The 20124-nt window shown below is 37.5% G+C and overlaps 2 protein-coding genes across 3 annotated transcripts; one reads left to right on the top strand and one right to left on the bottom strand.

Moving 5' to 3' along the window:
* Nucleotides 1-1270: 1270 nt before the first annotated feature.
* LOC139145628 (vacuolar protein sorting-associated protein 29) lies at nt 1271-5691 on the bottom strand. Of its 2 annotated transcripts, none has more exons than XM_070716900.1 (4): nt 5634-5691; nt 4759-4950; nt 3889-4124; nt 1271-3405 (listed from the first exon to the last, which is right to left on the bottom strand). In XM_070716900.1, the coding sequence occupies exons 1-4, from the start codon at nt 5634-5636 to the stop codon at nt 3291-3293; spliced, it is 546 nt and encodes a 181-aa protein (XP_070573001.1). In that variant the 5' UTR covers nt 5637-5691; the 3' UTR covers nt 1271-3290. The 2 variants fall into 2 exon arrangements, with proteins under 2 accessions (XP_070573001.1, XP_070573002.1); XM_070716901.1 differs by having other exon boundaries at nt 3889-4121.
* On the top strand, nt 5197-18977 carry LOC139145626 (cell cycle checkpoint control protein RAD9A-like). Its single transcript, XM_070716899.1, has 13 exons — nt 5197-5934; nt 6161-6231; nt 8267-8428; nt 8974-9088; nt 9704-9803; nt 10438-10544; nt 12832-12938; nt 15245-15309; nt 15951-16100; nt 16428-16513; nt 17062-17276; nt 17526-17722; nt 18247-18977. The coding sequence occupies exons 1-10, from the start codon at nt 5901-5903 to the stop codon at nt 16489-16491; spliced, it is 975 nt and encodes a 324-aa protein (XP_070573000.1). The 5' UTR covers nt 5197-5900; the 3' UTR covers nt 16492-16513; nt 17062-17276; nt 17526-17722; nt 18247-18977.
* The last annotated feature ends 1147 nt before the right edge of the window (nt 18978-20124 follow it).

Raw genomic sequence — 20124 nt, 5'->3', positions numbered from 1 at the left:
ATGCCCTCATGGAGAATCAAAAGAGGTAAGTTATTCTAATTATGTTCCCCAATTCTTTGTAGGATGATAATTTATAGGGCCATGGTTGACTTGAAAAGGGACTGTCTGAAGGCAAAATAACCCTACAAATTGAGTTAAAAAGTATAGATAGCTCAAATTATGTATAAAGTAAAATGTAAGTTTTGGAAAATGAAAAAAACGGCTCAGCTCAACTGCTGACATAAAGTCAACTCTTTAACATGAATTATTCACACTACATTCTGCTGACAAAACTATTTGTTACCAGACATTGGAATTGAAATCAATCAAAGTTTTTATGGTTATTGCTAGACTTGGTTCAAGTCTGTGATTTGTGAATGTTTGAGTGGAGTGAACGCAATGATTTGTATTCTGCTTTCATGTGAAACGCGCGCGTGAGTGGACGCGATGAGTGGAGTGAACGCTATACAGCGGAGTTTCACCCGGAATCACAGAATCCGGCAGAAACTAACTCACTACTGCGCAGACTCAAACGTGACGCATTCAATCGCTGGGAAAACCTGGCGTGAGCTGCCAAATTCCGGATAGGTTTGTACGAAATAGGAGAGACACAAGAGAAACTATTATAAACGATTTTATTTTTTTAAATTCACCGACTTGAACCAAGTCTAGGTTATTGCTTGAAGCTTTACATTCCACACATTGAGATGACTCACATTGAGATGACCAAAGTGGAGGCAGGCCTACATTTTTGTTAATAGTCCCATGGAACAACCTGTTTGTTCTTATTCAGTCAGCTAGGGAGTCAAAATCAGGCTGAAGTGAGTAGCATGCCTCCGAGCTTTACTTCTGTGAAGTTGGCATTTAATAGTTAGTGACATTATAATGGCTCTATGGTGGCGTGCCACACTATGAACAGTAAAGGAATTAAAATTGTCATCCCAGCCAACTGGAAAAGTGTAGATATATTGACTGATCCCAGAGATGAGTTTGCTTTCAATTTACTCTTTGTCTCCACAGCATTATATGGACACGTGAAGACTTTGGAACTTTACCTCAAACCTAAATGAATGACTATTTATTATCCTTGCATTCTTGGATTTATCCTTTATTGCTCATTAATCAAACCATCACTTTCACTGCATAGCTGTATATGAGATTCCATCAGATAGCGTCTAGCACCTAACGCATCCAATCTGGTGTCTCTCACCTAAAAGATGACTATGTTTTCCATTTCATCATACATACACAATCATATGCACAACAAATTTCAAACCGCACACACACAAGGTTAATACTGCTATACAGGTTTTATTTAAAATAAATGAGAGCACTCACTGAACTGATACCAGTATGTCCTAGAGTGAAATACAAATGAGGATTAAGGCATTGCACAATATGGCAACATTAAAATCAACTTGAAGTAATTACATTCTTGATTTACTATACTGACCAATGGTGGCACAATGTTATATTGATACAACGGAAAAACATCCATGGCAGGGATTTCATAATACTTGTGCATCAATGGCGGCGAGTGCAGTGCCTTCTGATTGCTTGTCTGTGTAAATTTTCTCCTCCAAATTTGATTGTGATTATGTAATTGTGGTATGCAACACCACCCTTGCAGGTATTTCAGACAAAAGCAATGATTTTCATGAGCGATATTAACTAGGAAGTGTTATGTGGCACCAAGTTCATTTTCTGGGGTAACAGCGCCCTCTACAGACCTGGTTGCACATTCTTAACATTGATATTTGAAATGTTTTGATTGGTAATCATTTGGCTTCAAATATACATTTACAATCATGAGAACTACACTGAACACTTCTGTAAGCAAAAGGCTAATTCTTTACACAAAGTGAATCAAAATATTGGCTGATCTCGTCAGATTAAAGCTCCATAACTTCCCAACAATTTTTGCAATATTTAGTTAACAGTTATATATGTCAACTAGAATTCCTTGGACCATTCCCTAGGTCATGTGGAAGTAGCAGGTTTTCAGCTTGTCAAAACAGCCTGTGAAAGATCTACAATGTCTGCAACAATAATATACCTTACACTCCCATACATAGCATTTTGTTGACATGCTATAGGCTATTTCCAAATGCTTAGGTGTATACTCCAAGGAAAAAAATAACAGAGTTGACATGGGGACAAATATACAGAAAAAATGTGATGAAAGTGGGATTTTAAATGTTCATGGCAGAGAAATGTCTTTCTATCACTGCTGGGTAACATCAAATAGAGAAAAAATTCTGAACATAAGGGGGTATTTAAAATGAACTTCCCTTTAATGTTATCTTACAATGTTATCTTTAATCAGGATTGGATTGCGATCGCTCACTAAAGCATTCACCATATGCAATACAACTATATTTCAGATACATGCACTGTATATTTGACAAGTGTTACACTACCACAGTGTGTTGTGGGGAATACATGCAGATACTATCCAGCTGAAAATGAAGTTTACTAAGAACGCTGAGCACTTCATACAAAATATAGACAAATGCATACAATTCTATTATTACCGCAACAGCTATCATCTCACCTGTGGAAAATTGTATAAATATATTCCCCGTTGTTTTTATGAGTCTTACTACTGCATGTGGAAAATGGTTGCACTTTTTACAAAACAATACTTCATAATTTACAGCACTATGATTTTCTGAAGACTCACAAGAATGTTTGGAAAATATGAAATGTGTGACACTATCAGGTCTTTAACACTCAAAACGTTCATGATTTAAAGTTGAGCGTATTAATATTTAGTTTTACAAAGTTTATTAACTTGTATATTGTGTTAAAATAACTACAGCAAGGAATTATTGAGAACACCATTCAATGATGAAAATGACAACAAAACACTTGGTCTTGAAAAAGAAACTTGTTTGGACAGGCAGACTTAAAAATATTGACATGGCTATCATAGGCGTTCATGATTACATGTAAAGAGTAAAGTACCCATACTTCTATACGAAGAAATGAAGGATTCTCTGTAGGGGTACAAAATACAGACTACAACACTTTTTTGTTCCAAGTCAGCAGCGATGAAACACAATTTTTCACATTAAGAAAAGTCTCAATTTTGAAGCTTTGACTGCATACAGAAAAGAAAGCATGATATCAGAGATGAAAGATGAATGACAGAATCCAGAAATGTAATGTAGAATTCTGGGTCATCATATATTGTGGCATTTCACATGTCAGTGGTACAACTCAACCATACAGCTATATCTTACAAAGGAAAGCAGAATTGAAAAGATCTTGATGAAATGCATGAATGTTGCAGTGAAATCTGTATATATCTATTTCTTATATTCTATTCTTTCAACTTTGACCTCTTCACCGATCAACTGATAAACATACGTAACAACAGTCGAAGCTTGGATATCCATCAACACAAATGAAGGTAACACATTTCTGTAACACAATGAAAAGCAAACTATCTTAGTTAACAGTCACAAAAACACAAGGGAAATTCACTAACCACATTCTTGCTTCTCATTTAGACACATGATTTGCATCAGAAAAGTAGAGAGCAGTAATGTTTTGAAGTGCGGTTGGATTATCAAACAAAGAAGTGAACAGAATTTTCATGGAATCATACCTGCAAATGGTTTCTGTCACAAACAACATCATGAACAAAATGAATGAAAGTTTGCAGGCTTCTTTTAGCTGTTAAATACCTATTTAATTTAAGTAAGGAGCTTCAGTTTCAATGCTACAGGTAAATAATTAAATTTCCTTCTCTTTAAATGGAAATATCTTTCATAAGTCAAATTCATACTCCGCTAGTTGGTTTCATATAGAAAAAAATTACATGTAAGAGAAATTGTACATCTGAACTATGCTGTTGAAAAGTTCGTGGTGGCACACCTAGTGAACTATCCATGAAGTACTTACGTATCTAATGGATTGTATGCTCCTGTCGCAGACCCTGGATTTATGAAGAATTTATTTTCATGTTCGAATGCTTCAAATTTGTGTGTGTGTCCTGAAATAAGTATATCAACATCTAACTGCCTCTGTACCAGTGCTAAACTTTCAATGTCGCCCCATGGTACCACTTGATGACCGTGACAAAGACCAATTCGAAACTGACCAACTGTGACTACCTTCTGTTCTGGGTAATTCAACTGCTGAAATTAGGACAGAAAAATAGTACCGTAATAAGATTTAGCAGCTATTTGAGTTCGTTGAAAGATCCATTCAACAGTTTACAATCAGTTTTGAATAAAGTATCTGTTTGCTTGGCGAGACTGAAGATTAGTGGACACAAAGAAATTTTGTTTTCATTGTTAGTAACATAGGGAGTCCACTCACACCATTAGTATTATTTAGAGCCCCCTAACAAGACCCCTCGTATTCCGCAACTAAAGGTGTGTCCACTAATCATCAGTTATCTCATTTACTTTTAATCTTCATTCATTTTCAATCTTATAATGACACATAAATGTGTCAGAGTTCACAGACTAATCTTTGTGACACTATGGATTAGTGTTCTAATTCAGACAGCAATTCACACTGCACATAGCATGACAATAGTACAAGCAAATCTGCACCTTTAGCAGTACCTGACACATATTTGATTCAAAAATATTTTGAGATATTCCTCAACTGACTCAAAGTGTTGAAAAATCCTCGACATTTATGGATACGCTGGTTCCTTTTTACCATTCAAATGCATCGATTTTTGCCAAACATTGATGAAAGGGTTAGACTCAATCCAGCATGATCTATATTTATTGTCTTTCTCAAGAACAGTACACTTACCTCATCAAAATCTCCTTTCACCACATGAACATCACTTGCTAATGTTTTCAAGTAATCAATGGATTCCTTTGTACATAGATTTCCTGTACATAAAATATGTTGAATTTTCCCAGGCACTAATAATTTCTTGAACTTGGCTGGCAATCCATTACAACGGTAAGGTACGTGAAGATCTCCAAGCACTAAGACCAACTATATAGAAAGACAATTGAAATTGGAATAATTGATAAAAGACATCCGTTGTCAGACGTGTATCTGTAGAAGGGTCTGTCATTCAATATGAGACAAATCGTAAAGTTGGCGCAGACAGCGTGAACATTTTTAATTTTCATTTATCGCTATGAAACTTCCAAAGAACGATGTGATTGTGTACTGCGTTCAATTTCACTTCATGGCAAATTGTCCTCATTTGACCTTTACTGCACCCTTAGCCTTTCCGGACGTCCACAAATGTATTCAAGACTATGCAGGTGCACCCGGTTTTCAAGGTTCAAGGCGTCCACCATTGCCAATTTAGCAGTACCTATAGAGATCCAAGTTCTGTACATTCATTTGAAGGATCTGGACGACTAGATGTCCTCATCATAATGGAAATTTTCATTTACAACAGGTGCGTTATATGGGCAATGAAAATTTTACGAGCTGGATCACAACACAGTACCCTCCCCTCGCTCTGTAATTTTGACTTCCGGGGTCACATGACGGTGACGTACACATGTTATTTGTGACTTTATATCAAATTGTATGACAGTTTACGCTATTCATGGATAACTAAAGACACCAAAACGTCGTACGAATGATTTGTAGAGAACATTTCCCCTATGATTTTCTGAAAAATTGGTTAAATGGAAAGACGACAAGTGGCTTCCACCTACCATGTTTGCCGCTGCGCAGAACCGTAAGCGCAGATCGATGATCTGGTAATTACTGACACTTATAACACTAAATCTGATTGGCTTAAAGTAATGGAGAAGAGAAATTCAAACCAATCAGAAATATCATAACAAACATATCATGGCAGTCTCTCGGGGCAAAAGAACATGGCGGTCAGCTTGAACTTACGTCGAGCAAGCTTCGACTATCAAAGCAATAGTTAGGCACTACCGGAGACCCATTGATTGAACTTTGGTAGGACAAACAGAATGAAGTGTCTTATACCGGGGAACAACGTTAAAGGTAACTTTCCCTTTGTATGTTCAACAAACGCCTCTATTACATGTAATCAAAACAATGCTGTGTGGGGACGACTACTTCCCTGAGTGACTGTCGTTTACTCCTAGAAAGATGGTCTGTTGGAAACTGTTGAAAGGTTATGAAGGAATAAGCATTCCAATTTTATAAAAGAATTAGAATGGTATATGACTGAGAAGTACTGTACTTTATTGGGTTTTTAATGTTGCAGTTTTTGGCCGAGCGATACATTGCCTTTCCAAGATTGGTGAAGATCTTTACATCGAGCCACTGGACTATGGAGTAAGTAGCTCCAAATCTTGTGTTATGACCACAGTCGCTTGGTGGGCTGTTCAGCTTTGGGACTATTCGCCCCATAGACGAGTGTACAGAAGCAAGAAATACCCCAAATCTGGAAACAGAATGGCTATAAAAACCACGCCATGTCACATTCCGTGTCCGATTTCACTGTGATAATTAGCAAGTTCATCTATCATGCAACCGTCGATCGTTCCCTATCATTCTAAAATTTCATACCTGATACTTTATCTGATTCAAAAACGCTCGTTTCGTGTGCTTTTCGGCCGAATTCGACGGACACCTCGCCAAAACCTGGGGGTGAGCAACATTCCGGTCACCTCTTGGGTACCTCCACTTTACTGACGTTGGCGCCGCCTACCCATTAGGGATGACTGGAATGTTGCTCACGCTTATGTTTTGGCCAGGTGTCTCTCGAACTCGGCCGAAAATCACAGGAAATGAGTATTTTGTAAGCAGATGAAGTATCAGGTATGAATTTTCGTGTGATTTTCGACCGAGTTCAGAAGACACGTCGCCAAAACATAAGGCATGAACAACCTTCCTGTCACCCCTCATGGGTACGCAGCGCTAACGTCAGTAAAGTGGAGGTGCCCAACGTCCACTGTGAGGTGACCGGAATGTTGCTCACGCTTATGTTTTAGCGACGTGTCCGTCGAATTCGGCCGAAAATCACAAGAAACGAGCGTTTGTGAAGCAAATCAAGTACCAGGTATGAATTTTGAGAATGATAGGGAACAGTCAACGGTTACATGATAGATGAACTTGCTACTTTTCACGGTAAAATCGAACGTCGAAGATGACATGGTGGCACTTGGGTTGTTTCTCGCTTCTGTACACTCGTCTATGGGGCGAATAGTCCCAGAGCTGAATAGCCCACGAGGGACTGTGGTTATGACACTTGAATTTACCATCTGCCGTTGTCTATCGTAAATTACCTTGTGTTTAATCTTTCTTGTGCATGTTGAAATAATGCAGCTAATCGGAAACTGCTTAATCATGTGGTAAATTTGGTTATGTAGACTGGCAACATTTACTTCGTTTTTTCAAATCAAAACAAATTGACTGACTGAGGCATGATGCCACATTTCATCGTTGATAAAGAAATATCGTGAAACGCAATACTCTGTTAGCATGCCTATACTGTCTGTAATATTACTCCACATATTTCTCATTTTGCATACTCCATGAATCCGAAAAGATGATCTTAATAGGAAGGATGACCTAGAACATGGTCCCTCCACAAATCTGTTTGATAAACTACTGGTGAAACTGTCAGTGTGCAGGTACTTAGAAGCTGATGCATGCTGACATGCACAGTATACATGTTGGCAATAAACATTTATTTTGATCCCTATCCAAAATTAGGGAACCACCAAAAGGAAATATCTAGGAACAATTTAAATTGAAAAAATTGAATTTAAAAAGTTTTAAATTAAACAAACAAGCAAACAAACAAACAAAAGCTGTATTACTGCCAATCAGAGCTATATAAATGATGGAAGTGATTTAAGTCATGGTAACACAGCTCTCAGTAAAAAATTGGTTGTCAAGGCTGCCAGCTCTTTATAGCGCTGCGTGATACAGTAATAGTTCTCTTCCTTCTACAGCCAAATTCTGATCATTCTACCAAGGATTGTGAGGCCCAGTCCCCTGTGAAATCACATTTTGGGAAAATGTATTCTCATTTTCAACAAAAGCTCTTTATCAATGTAATATTCTTGGTACACAATCACGAATCAAAATCACAAAAAGACTTTGTGGAAAGAAATTGACTATTTCCTGCGTGATTCTTCTTAGGGTTAAAAGAACATGTTTTCAGTGAAATCACATTAGAAAAATGTATTTATATGCCTTAACATGACAAATGTGGAATAAGATCAAAACTCAAAAAAGAGTATTAAATTCTGAATAATTACTCCTTGTAGAGACAGGCATCAGTGTAGCATACAGTACAATCCCAAGACATTTGAATCTGTCAAAATGCTTAAGTTCTCATAAGAGATCTTCTCTTTTCCAGCTTGGGTTGAGGACTGTCAATTCATCCAGATCAGCTTATGCATGTTTTATATTTACACCAAGTTTCTTTTACCACTATGATGATGGTAAGCCAGAAGTCATATCCCAGCAAGCCCCAGCCGATGACGATGACAGTGCATTTAAATGCAAAATTACCATGAAGGTACTGTATTTTGCAACCAGTGTACAGAACATATCTTCAACCATCTTTTCTACTTCCATACAATTTTAATTTTAGGCTATGTGATTTCTTCTGAGCATGTGGGAATGTTACTCTTCAAATAATGTGGTAATATTGCCATGTCTGTGTGTCTGGCTGAGTATGTTAGCATGCACAAGTATATATGTTTTCACATTACAAATATGCGCAGAACCTTGAAAACTACGTCTCCTACTTAATTACATTTAGCATACAGGTTTTCTCATGCAAATCAGATTTGTTGCAATGTGTGTTCTATTAGTGAACTGTCTATGAAAAGTTATATTTACATCAATCACAGCTGATATTCCATAGCCATGAAATGCAGTTCTTTGAACATACTGAGGAAGAAACAAAGAAGTATACAAATTCTGTAAATCAGCTTTTGCAGTATATAATGTGCTGGTATTCATTGTGATTTCAGAACAAGATCGGTAGGGATTTTGTAGTCACTGATTTAGAAGTTTCTGTGTTGACGTTTTCTTTTCATTTGTTCTGTTTTCCATCAGTCATGTCTGTCAGTATTCAAGTCACTTGCAACCATTGAGAAGACAGTGGAAAAATGTAAAATCAAACTGAATGCCACTGATGCAAGATTGATTTTCACTTTGTATTGTAAATATGGTAAGTTCTGAGCCAATGGTTTTATGATGAAGAGTAAATTGCTATTTATTGATAATCCTTAGATATATTTACTATTACATTTTAAGATAGTGCATGCTGTAAGTGTGTTGAAATGGATGTTGTAAAACTTCTATAAGTTATAAAGGAAAAAAGATAGTGGAAGAAATTCATCAAGATGGAGAGATCCGTTTGCCTCTTAATTTATTGAATCAGAATCTGTAAATAAAGTGGATGAAAATTTTTAAACTTGAATGAAGCAATGGCCTGAGTACATTTTTGTCAGGTGTGAGCTTTTGTATTGGTTGGCTTGGCGATGTTGCCTATTTTGCTGTATGCAAGTGCATCCTCAATCATCAATCTGTCACCCAGCTCAGCAAAGGGGCGTAGCAGAGTTGCCATGCCTTGCCTAACTTGCTCTGCTTGCCTCACCCAGCTGGCCCATTGAGGACTCAAAAGTTTTACATTATTGGTGCTGTACAATGCAAATGTCCACTATGCAGTGAGCTTGACATTGTAAAGACTGTCATGGAATTTTTCATTGAGTATGAAGTAAGATCCATGCAAGTACTAGTTTTGACCTGATGTATCCAATAATTGTTTAATTTCCATTGACAGGTATTACAAAGACATACAACCTTACTTATCAAGAAACAGAATCACTGCAGGCAGTTTTTTCAAAAGATCTCTGTCCTAATAAACTTGTGGCACAATCAAGGTAAACATTTTAACATTCATTAAAGGTATAACACTTCTGAGATATCAAAAGTTTGTTTTTAGATCCTGAACATGGTTTACAGTACATTCTATCTTTCTGTATTTACCATTGCTCTCACGCTATGTATCAATGTGTATTGTAGTCTGTGAGGACACAGAGTGATAAACATTTCTGTTAGTGTTAGGCACCACATAACATACAAAACCACCCTTCAGCACAAATCTCTGTTATTGATGTGTTCACAATATATTTGCTGTGGACACGGCCCCTCAACCACTTTTTCACTGAAGTTGCCCAATATGTACCATACATAAGGCCGCACAGTTTACAACAATTAGCATCGGTAATACTTGCAGGTGAGATGATTGGACCAGTTATGCAATGCTCTTCACACAAGGACGAATGATACATTGATATGAGTAACACCACCTTAGTATGTCATGATAATATTGTTTATGTTTTTTGCAATTTTCTCCTATAAGTCTGTTGACATGTATCACTTAATTTTACCAACTGATATGAGGCAATGCTAGATACAGGAAAAGTTGGTGGTTGCCATTCAACCAACAAAACTTTTCCTTCTGAGGTACAATGAATAAAATCCTCATTTCATGCTTTTGTATCTTACTTATAGGCTGCTATGTGAGGCAGTTGGTAACTTCCAGCCATCACAAGAAGAAATCACTTTGATTGTTTCACCAGAAAAAGTCAGCTTGAAAAATTACGTAGATGATGAGCCAGGTTGGTTTTGGTTACTTTTTCACCAAAATTCTTTTCCAGTGTTCAAAAAGATCTCAAGTGTAGATTTTTTGAACATGGATGACTGTGCAGTGAATGTTGACAGTGTTTCTATTGGGAAAGCTGTTGACCTTGATGGAGATGTTTACAATATTTTTGACCTTCTTAGCCAACGACACATTGATGGTAAAACATGCACACAGTAAACAAAGGCACTGCATGAGATAGTTAGCCACCTTCCCTCTTATCATAAATGAAAACTGATAGTGTTATATGAAAAATAAACTCGCACACTTTAATTCATAACCGTGGTATGTTGTACAGACTATCCTCTTCATTGAGCCAAAAATGGAATAAAACAACCTGTAGTTTCATACCTATAGGTTGTTGTACCAAGATGTAGGAACATAGTAAATAGTAGATGGGTCTGCTGTCCTCTAAAATGGCTGTTTTCATACACAAACTGACAGGATTGAGAGAAACTACAAACTTGTATTCACTAGCTTGGGAAATCCATTTGTATTGTATGAATGAATGTATGACCAGTGAATGCTCTGACAGACTGTCATTTTTTGGCAACCAACGCCATACTTTTTATGGAAATTCATAAAAATTTAGAATCAAACAGTGTTTCATCTAGGCTGCGCAATTGCGCAATTCCCCCTCTTTGGCGTGCTGTGCGCCGCCAATTGTACGTAGAAGGGGCGACCCATCGCGCACTGCACTGAGCTAGCTGGCTGGAATGGCATATCAAATATCATGGGTGTCACACTTCGGATATGACCCGTTATCATTATCGGCACCTGTTGATACTTTGGCAACAGGCATTGTATAGTGTAGCAAGAACATTTACGTCAAAGGGACTAATTTTTGTACTTTCCGTATGCTGATTTTGCATATGAAAGCATGTCAGCCCATTGATAATTTAAAGTTCATTGCCCTAGCTATATAAGGTTTTGTGTCTCATAATATCTCTGTACGATCGAGAAAAGGAGACAAACTGAAGTTTTTGTGCATAGTATGCATGTCCATAACACTATGCAAATAATTCTGGTAGCAAAAATTGACACGGAAATTGGACTTTTCTGTTACAGAAACGTGTTCAGTTCAGTGAATGGCATGGCATTGGCACTTTGACGGGATTGCATGCAATGACACAAGCAAACTGTCTGTACTGTAGTGTCAATGGGCCCGGTTTTTGAATTCAGTGAACAAAAATTGACTTGTTTTTCTGGCAAATAAACCCTAAAGTTAACTGTTGGTGACAACCAACCTTTCTTTTTGTTATTTTCCCACTGTAAAATGACTGACAAAAAAGCAATTGGAGCGAATCTGACATCGAGAAACTCCACATTCAAAACACGGCATGGCAGACAGACTAATCTGACCTCCTAAGTTGTTCCTTTAAACTCTACTGAGTCTGCGCACAAGACTACAAGACCAGCTAGGTCACTAGAAAAATACAGCTAACTGGTTTGTATAGGGCAATCTTGATCCAAACTCTACAGTGGTTAGGGATGATATAAGCACAGTAAAAACGTGACAAACAAGTATATTATTTTTTTCAGAAGATAGAAAAACATTCCTTTATAACTAAAGATTTTTTCTTGCTTTGTGTAAGTACACACAGTTCAGTTAAAAATGAAAAAATTCCCTTGAGGTACATGCGCAGTGGAAATGGCTAGCTGTTGTTATTGTGTTTGAATGTACTTTTAAGCCACAAGAAAGTAAACATACAGAATATGTACAAACAAACATACAGAATATTGTAGCATACAAAATACGCTACTATTTTTCCAGGAATATTAATGCTTATGAATATTAATGAGCCGCCCGCCACTCGTCTAAGCTCTATATACATTCACAACAGAGATACTCCAATTTGTTGACTTTTGAAAAAATCTTATAGAGGATGGTGTTTGCAGCCAGCAGCTTGGATTGTGTAAGCAGGTGATTTATGGCTTGTAGTATGTGTATCACAAGTGACATCACTGCAACATTAAAACAAATGTGTAAAGTCGTGATTTACGTTTCAGTTAAATCCCCCCCCAAATTTTAAAATCCCCCTCAAAAATTCCTGCAGAGGGGGACCAGTCCCCCCTTGGTGTAGCATTGTGAAACACTGATCAAAGACTCGATCAGTGATACTTCAATGAATTTGTTAGCTTCCTATTCCATTAGTTCTTAGCTAAGTTTATTAACATTAATTTAAAAAATACTTACATCTGTATCAACTGAAAGACGAAGCTTTGCTATATCATGACGACATGTTTGTTTTATTTCCCTTTAGACCCAACAAAAGTGACTCGCACTGAAATGGCTTTGTTACCAGAGGAATTTGATGATGTCACAGTCGGAGTGGACACAGAAGTCACTTTCTGTTTAAAGGAATTAAGAGTATGTAGATGATTCTGTTAAATTGAATACCAATACCGGTAACTACAAGTGCCAGTATTTTGAAAGTTTATGCAATAAAGGCAGAGATTTTGGTAATTTATGTCATGGTAACTTTGCACTTTGTGTATTACTAGGGTGTACATGATCACCAAATCATGTCAACCAGAATGCCTTGATATTTTAGCAGACACAAGTGGTCAATCCAAACTTGCTAAGTTGGTTTGTAATGTTCAGATTCTCCTCCCAGTACTAGTATTGAGTGTGTTAGACTATTTTAGACTGAACACCCAAAGGGTTTAAGACACCTCGCACCTAAACCAGGTTGACCCACACAACTTTGTCCCAAAATCATTTTGTACCAAAACCACCTTGTCCCATGGCCCCAAGTACCACCTCATCTCAAACTACTTCACCCCAAGTTCTAGCTCATCTCAAAACCACCATTTGGTCTCAGTGTAACCTGCAAAACCACATGCACATGTACAATTGTAGCCCTACTAGCATTTAATAGTATGGTGAAAGTCTTTGACAATGCTGTCTCCCTACACCTTCATACTGCAAGTAGAATAGAAGCTGGTGCCATGCACAGAACTGCGCAATGTCAGTTTCTCAAATGGTGTTTAATTTCAAAACTTTCCACTCCACAAAAAAATTATCTACAGTATGTTCACAAATTTGCTTCAGATATGTCCACGTTCATCAATATTCCCAATCACGTCAAGCGTGTGTCCGGTCCAGGATGTTCCAATACTTCCGACAGAGTCGGAGTTGGACAGATGCGTTGTCATTGCCAAACTTACGATGCTAAACTCAGAATGACAAATCAAGAAATGTTCACAGACGTGTGAAGCGGTACGGTATACGTGTATAGTTTTCCATGGAGTGTCGTTTGTACCTCCGTGAGTCTCCTAATAAACCAAATGTTTATTTGACTTCCTCTGTTTTGTTCTGTCGTCGCTAAAATAGAGTGTACTACGTTGTGTGCAAGTGCAATCGATATTATGACGATAACTGACGCGACGCAGTTTCGATCTGCATATCAGTCAAATTTCACTACGTTAGAGAAATTAAGGGGATTCCCTGCCCGAGTTTTGGAAATGCATCCGATTTTTGTACTTTTTTAGTTCCAATCATAAGTCTCGCAACTCAAATTGGCAAATAATGTAATACACGATAATCTGGGCTTGTTTTCTGACTTTCAACCGCCATCTTGATATTTGGCCCGAAAACAGCATCTGATGCAGGCCAATGATGTAGACGCCACAAGCAGAAAATTGATAGGCAATTTTACGTGACTTCTCTCGTCCGATCGTTATATCCAAATTTGCCTGGCGTACCGTACACATTTGCCATCGTTTGGTGTAGGGTAGAAGCCACAAAACCAAACCAAACGGCCCTTTTCAGGGCCACCAAAATTTCTAAACATGAGAGAACCCGATAATACATTTTCTTTCATGGTTACCAAGATCATGGAGGTAGCCAAGATGTAATCGACTTGAATGTAATCTGATTACATTTTTTATTCCCAGAAATGTGGCGGTACGTACAAAAGTTGGAGAATTGTGAAGATGCTATTGCGCACATCTTTCGATACTGGAAATCTTGACACATATTTTACTTATTTTTAGTCACCGTTAGCAGATAAAGCGAATGCTAATTGACAATAGGTACACATCCAGCTGACTCTTGTCTTACTTTGCAAAAGTACAGTGACATTCAAATCTCCATCAGCGTCCTCTGGGTCGACGTTCTCACTGGCCACACACAATTACTCACTAAAATTGTACCGAAAACTTGAGTCATTATGCATTGATAAGGTATTTATCCTGCTGTAGAGCATACCCATTTCCTAAGTTTTCATTAAAAAACACGAAAAACACTGCAATTTCTGGGGCTCTCTGTTCAAGCTACTCGGTCGACGTCTCTTTGCATAATGAGCGTCCTTTCATGTAATCCGGTATTTATAACCAATTGTCTTTAAATACAATTTTGCCACCACAGTGAGCCCTAAAAGTCTCAGGTGGTCAAAAATATTTTCAACATGGCAGACTTCTACAGGTAAAACACATAAGATTACAGAAGTCAAAGTAAGGTTTTAGTTTATAAAGGAATTCGATACCATAAGTGCCTGAAAAGATGACCCCTTAGCACAAGAGAAAAGTAATCAGCACTTTAAATGAAATATATTCCACCCTTGTTTTTGTATGAATGTAATGCTGCTTTTTAGTTCAGTAATCCATACATGCACTTCTTTCACAGATTTGATTCATATTATAAAGCCAAATTTAATTTGATTTGTCCTATAGGCCATATTATCATTTGCTGATGCCTGCTGTCTTCAAGTTTCCTTACAATTTGAAACTGTAGGCAAGTAAGTATGCCAAGTTATCTTGCTTAAATAAGCAATAGATTTACTGTTTAAGGTAGAATACAGCTTGGGGACAGATATTCCAACCTCAAACTTTTACAGTGCCTTTTAGTCAACCATGTATGGGGGCTCTTTTTGCAGTTCTTTGAGTCAGAAAATTTTCACCATTTTAGTATTTCAAAAATCTAACATTTTATCTTTCCCCATAGATTTAACACAGGGAAGGCCGCCATTTTGAATTTCTGGAGTTGTTAAATGTGTGGTAGTTTGCTTCATACTCAATTTTGCACAATGACCCCTGATTTTAATTCTTGATTTCAAAAGTTACCTTGGGGAAAGTCTGAGCAAAAGTTTGAAGTTTTTCCAATCTCAAGGTGCGAAGTACCTTAATGTCAGTGTACACGCTACTCTTTTTGTTACAGCTATATGTATATACGGTACTGGTATTGGAGGTACTGTCTAATTTGACATTTTGTCAGAACTTACAGGGTAGTACCGCGGTGTATATAATGAAAAATACTTTACATGATCTGTCCTGCTCTCATGAAATTTATGGCTGCATAGATGATATCAATAAGATTTGTTCTAAGAGTTGTAACTGAATCCTATGTGGCAGACTTTTGAATGTATACGTTTGATTGCAGACCCATTGTGTTCTCATTGGATGGTGACAGTATCTATGAAGCCAACTTTGTGCTAGCTACTCTAGCCGAGCCTAGTTCCATTCAGAATTTGAGCCAACCACAACAGTCAACATCAACATCAAGTCACAAAACAGTTCAAAAAGGGTCAAGGTATGAAAATGTCACCGTGAATTTCATCCAGAATGCTACAAATAGGCATCTAACACTGATAGTTGTGGGTGATTTTCCGTTGTCATTTTGAAACTCATGTATTCATTGTATCATGCAATATCTGGTGGGCTTGTGTGGGGTTCAAAAACAACGACAAGTTTGCTTACTCCTCTCATGCTTTTCATACAACACCTGAAAACCATCAACCATAATATCACCTGTCAGATATCAAAAATCCCATGATTTCAACTGATGTTTTAGTTGTTAAATCTACCTGTAATGTAACATATTGGTCACTGATGGTAATATTTTCCGTGATCATTTCAGGGAGAAACAGACTTCACTGAAATCAAGGAAACACAGGAATACAAATGAGAGAGAGTCAGCGTGAAACAAGATCAGTTGTTACACAGGTAAGAGTTGAAAGTAATCAGCAATATACAGCAATCAGTGCAATAAAACATTGGAGTGGCTGGTTTTGAGATAGAATGCAGCTCACCACGGGGACAGATATTTGGACTCTCAAACTTTTACAGTATGTTTTTTGCCTACCACTTGGGGGGTTTATTTTGAAGCATGTGGAGTAAACAAGTTTTCACTTGCTTAACCCTTTCACCACCATGGTTTGTCCCAAATCCATTGTTTTCTATGGTAAAGTTGGACCTGTATACAGGGAACTGGGGGTGAAAGGGTTAATTTTGCGAAAATCTGGAATTTTATTTTCTCCCATAGAGATAAAACAGACATGGCAGCCATTTTATATTGTAAATATTGGGTAATTTGTTTCTCTGCTGCCAAATTGCATGGTTGCCCCTCACATTGGACAGCCGTGTGTTCCCTTGCCAAGCTGGACCTCTTTGGCAGTAAAAAGATGAACAGGTTGTATCTTGTGTGTCTTATAACATGAATATAATTGTGAAATTTATCTTGAGAGTGATCAGCTATGGCATATATTACATAGTTTTAGGACATCAAGGACACAGAACAATCTGACACCGTCGTCTGTGAGCAGTGGAGGGAGGGGAGATGCTGGTCCAAGTCACAGCAACATCAATCAAAGGAGAGATGCTCCAGTGGCGGAAGCAAATGAGAGGAAAGATGCTGTTGCTAGGATACAAACCCAGGATGGTGATGATGATGACAGCAATGCCTCCAGTCAATCGTTCCCGTACCAAGGTATTTCAAATGTCTCTGATTGTGAAAATTATAAATTAAGTGTTGGTAAAAAAGTAACAATAAAGAGCAAAACAGTTATATGCCTCTAGTGATGTATCAGTTTCTGCTTTAAAGAGACTTTTCAAGTTACATATTGAGTACTCTAATTTCAAACTGATATGAATTAAAAAACCCCAAAGAGATTAATTCATGATAATAGATAGATAAATGCCTGATTGGCAAGTCATCCTTCTCCATTGTTTGTTACAGGAACAGTAAAGAAACAGGAAACAAAAGAAACTGATTATGTCAAGTCGGAGACAGCAAAGACATCAACAGAGACGTTATCAATGGCACAACAAAGAAACACAGATCTTGATGAAAGCACTGCAGACGTTGACATGCCGACAGATGAGGAGGAGGAGGAGGATTTTAATGTTATACCCAGTACACCTCCCTCTAAAAAGGTTTGTGAATCATAATTGTCTTCACTAATGATTCTCAGTAAAACCAGGAAAGCATTCACAAGTGAAAGATTTTTCTGAAATTGCAAACATTTTGCATTGCCGAGCCTTCAAAACATGTATTTCCGGTGATTTTGTGCTAGTAATTTTCATATTTTAGGCTTGTCTAAATGTGTGACCATAGTAGTATGTGATTTAGTGATGAGGTTTGACCATTTTGAGCAAGCTATATTAACCAAAATGACAAACCTTGTTGTAACGAAATTGTTATCACTGTTTCTATGCCTGACACTATCATCCTTTCAAGCAATGTCTGATCTGTTTGAATGGAATACTAGACTTGTTTCCAATAGTGTTTTTAAACCTTAAGTGTACAACACCATGCCTTGAATTCTGTATCAATCAAAATCTACGATCGTACATGAATTGTCCATCAGCTCATTGTTAGACTTTAGTAATCACAGTAACTGAAGTCTTGATGGAGTGGATTTTTTAAAAACTTTTGAATTTGTTCTTTTTTTTTTCAGTTTAAGTCCATGTTCTTTGGATCAAGCCAGTCCCAAAACACCACATCACAACAAATGGTTGCTAAGAAACCAGCGGTCATATTGGCAGAAGACACAGATGAAGAGTCAGATTGATGGTCATGTACATGTGAATGCAACGGACGTTTGATCGGTTGTAAGTTGCTGCAAAGTTTATTTTTATGATCGAAATGCTGCAAACATTCTGTAAAGGCAGTTGACGCATTCTATTCCATTTGAACCCTAGAATAACCTAGCAGCGATTGAATGTCTGTTTTTAGATTTTCAGAGGTGGGTTAAATTTTCTTAAATTTCGTAGTGTGTCACTACGATGGATTTAAGCCATACCCCTGTATCTGAGCAGTTGAAATGGTAATTGCTGACTTCAAAGGTGTCATTGAAGCACATGAAGAAATCACAGGCATTTACAATTGTACAGAAACACAGATGTTTGTAAACACTAAATGGATGACTCCAACATGAATTGATTGCAATTGTTTCACCAAAATACAATAATTGTTAGAATTCTTTGAGCCCCGAGCCCAGACTGAACTTGTTGTTGTGAGTCTACATGAAAGAGCATGTCGTGCATAGTTGTTGTGATGCACTGCTCTCATCATAACATCACAGTGTAATATAATATTGAGATGAGAAAGTCATCATGTCCACTATATTATAAATATTTTCCTTGATTTTTTACAGTAAACCTTCATTAAAGGCTTTTCTACATACAATTGTAAGCCATCTTGAGTGTATTTTTGTGTGCAGCAATGTGGGTGTTTTAGGTTATATATTGTCTTGAAAATAGAGATCGTGCTGCTCGGACAGATGTACGGATTCCTTTATATACACCAGTGCAGAGCTTCAAAATCCAATTGAGGTTCCTGACGCTACTCTTTTTACACAGAGGGTTCAAGATGATGTAATGATCACTGATTTGATAACACATACAACAAACAACAGATAATATTCTTGTAACAATTTTGGATTGTCCTTGATGTTGATTCACTTGCCGAGTCATCATGCTTGTCACTGTGAATGCAAGGGTAACCTGTCCACTGTCTATAACCATGACTCATTTTAAACCCCTAATATTTAACACCAGGCCCTGCTTTGCATTTCAAATAAACCAATATTTTATCACAGATGAAATCATTGCAGATTTGACAAATGCCCAGCCCATGTAAAATCACAAACTGATGGGCAACTGGTGTGGAGTATTAAATTTGAAACGCACTTCCATCAGGTATTTAACACTCTTGCTGCATTGCAATGGATGTATGTAGCCACCTCTTGTAGGTTCTGTTTCTCCAATATGCTTTACCTGAACGCGAGAGTATGTACACACAAATCTACAGAGCAGTATCTGTTGTATTGCATGGAATGTCCTTTACCTATTTCTGACAAAAGCTATGATAGAGGGCGCTGTCACAGTGTGCTATTACTGAGCACATTGAATCACATCCACAGACCCAACGGGAGGCAAGTAATCCGTCATGTGCAAGAGAGAACTTAATTGAGTTTTCCTGTTCATTTGTGGCAAATAAATATGCTGTTACATTCATGTAAATGCTACTGCTCTGAAATGATGCAAATTTACAAATTCATTCATTTTACAAAATCTTTTACCAGTGTGCGTTCACTATATTTCATGATTGACATAATTTATGTTATTGAAATTAGAAAAGGCCGTTGGTAGTAAATCTGTACATGTCAGCTCCCTAGGGAGAATTTGCAATATTAAAGTACAACTCTGAGTCAGGGAAACGCAATAGCCAAAGTGGAGGATAGATGCCCTACAGCAACGGTTTGTTTGTCCTGACAGATAGCAGTTCCTATCATTTACGGTTGCAGCAATCTCTCAGACTGAATTGATCTGTA

Source organism: Ptychodera flava, chromosome 12, assembly GCF_041260155.1.
Source record: "Ptychodera flava strain L36383 chromosome 12, AS_Pfla_20210202, whole genome shotgun sequence".
Lineage (NCBI taxonomy): Eukaryota > Metazoa > Hemichordata > Enteropneusta > Ptychoderidae > Ptychodera > Ptychodera flava.
This window is presented reverse-complemented; position numbering and strand designations above follow the sequence as displayed.

Excerpts from the sequence above, each read along its gene's own strand:
- LOC139145626 (XM_070716899.1), top strand. The coding sequence starts at position 5,901 with ATGAAGTGTCTTATACCGGGGAACAACGTTAAAG. Across the intron at positions 5,935-6,160 it reads ACCGGGGAACAACGTTAAAG|TTTTTGGCCGAGCGATACAT; the intron begins GTAACTTTCCCT and ends TTAATGTTGCAG. Across the intron at positions 16,101-16,427 it reads ACAGTTCAAAAAGGGTCAAG|GGAGAAACAGACTTCACTGA; the intron begins GTATGAAAATGT and ends TGATCATTTCAG.
- LOC139145628 (XM_070716900.1), bottom strand. Across the intron at positions 4,125-4,758 it reads TGAAAGGAGATTTTGATGAG|CAGTTGAATTACCCAGAACA; the intron begins GTAAGTGTACTG and ends TCCTAATTTCAG. Across the intron at positions 3,406-3,888 it reads GCATACAATCCATTAGATAC|AAATGTGTTACCTTCATTTG; the intron begins GTAAGTACTTCA and ends ATTGTGTTACAG.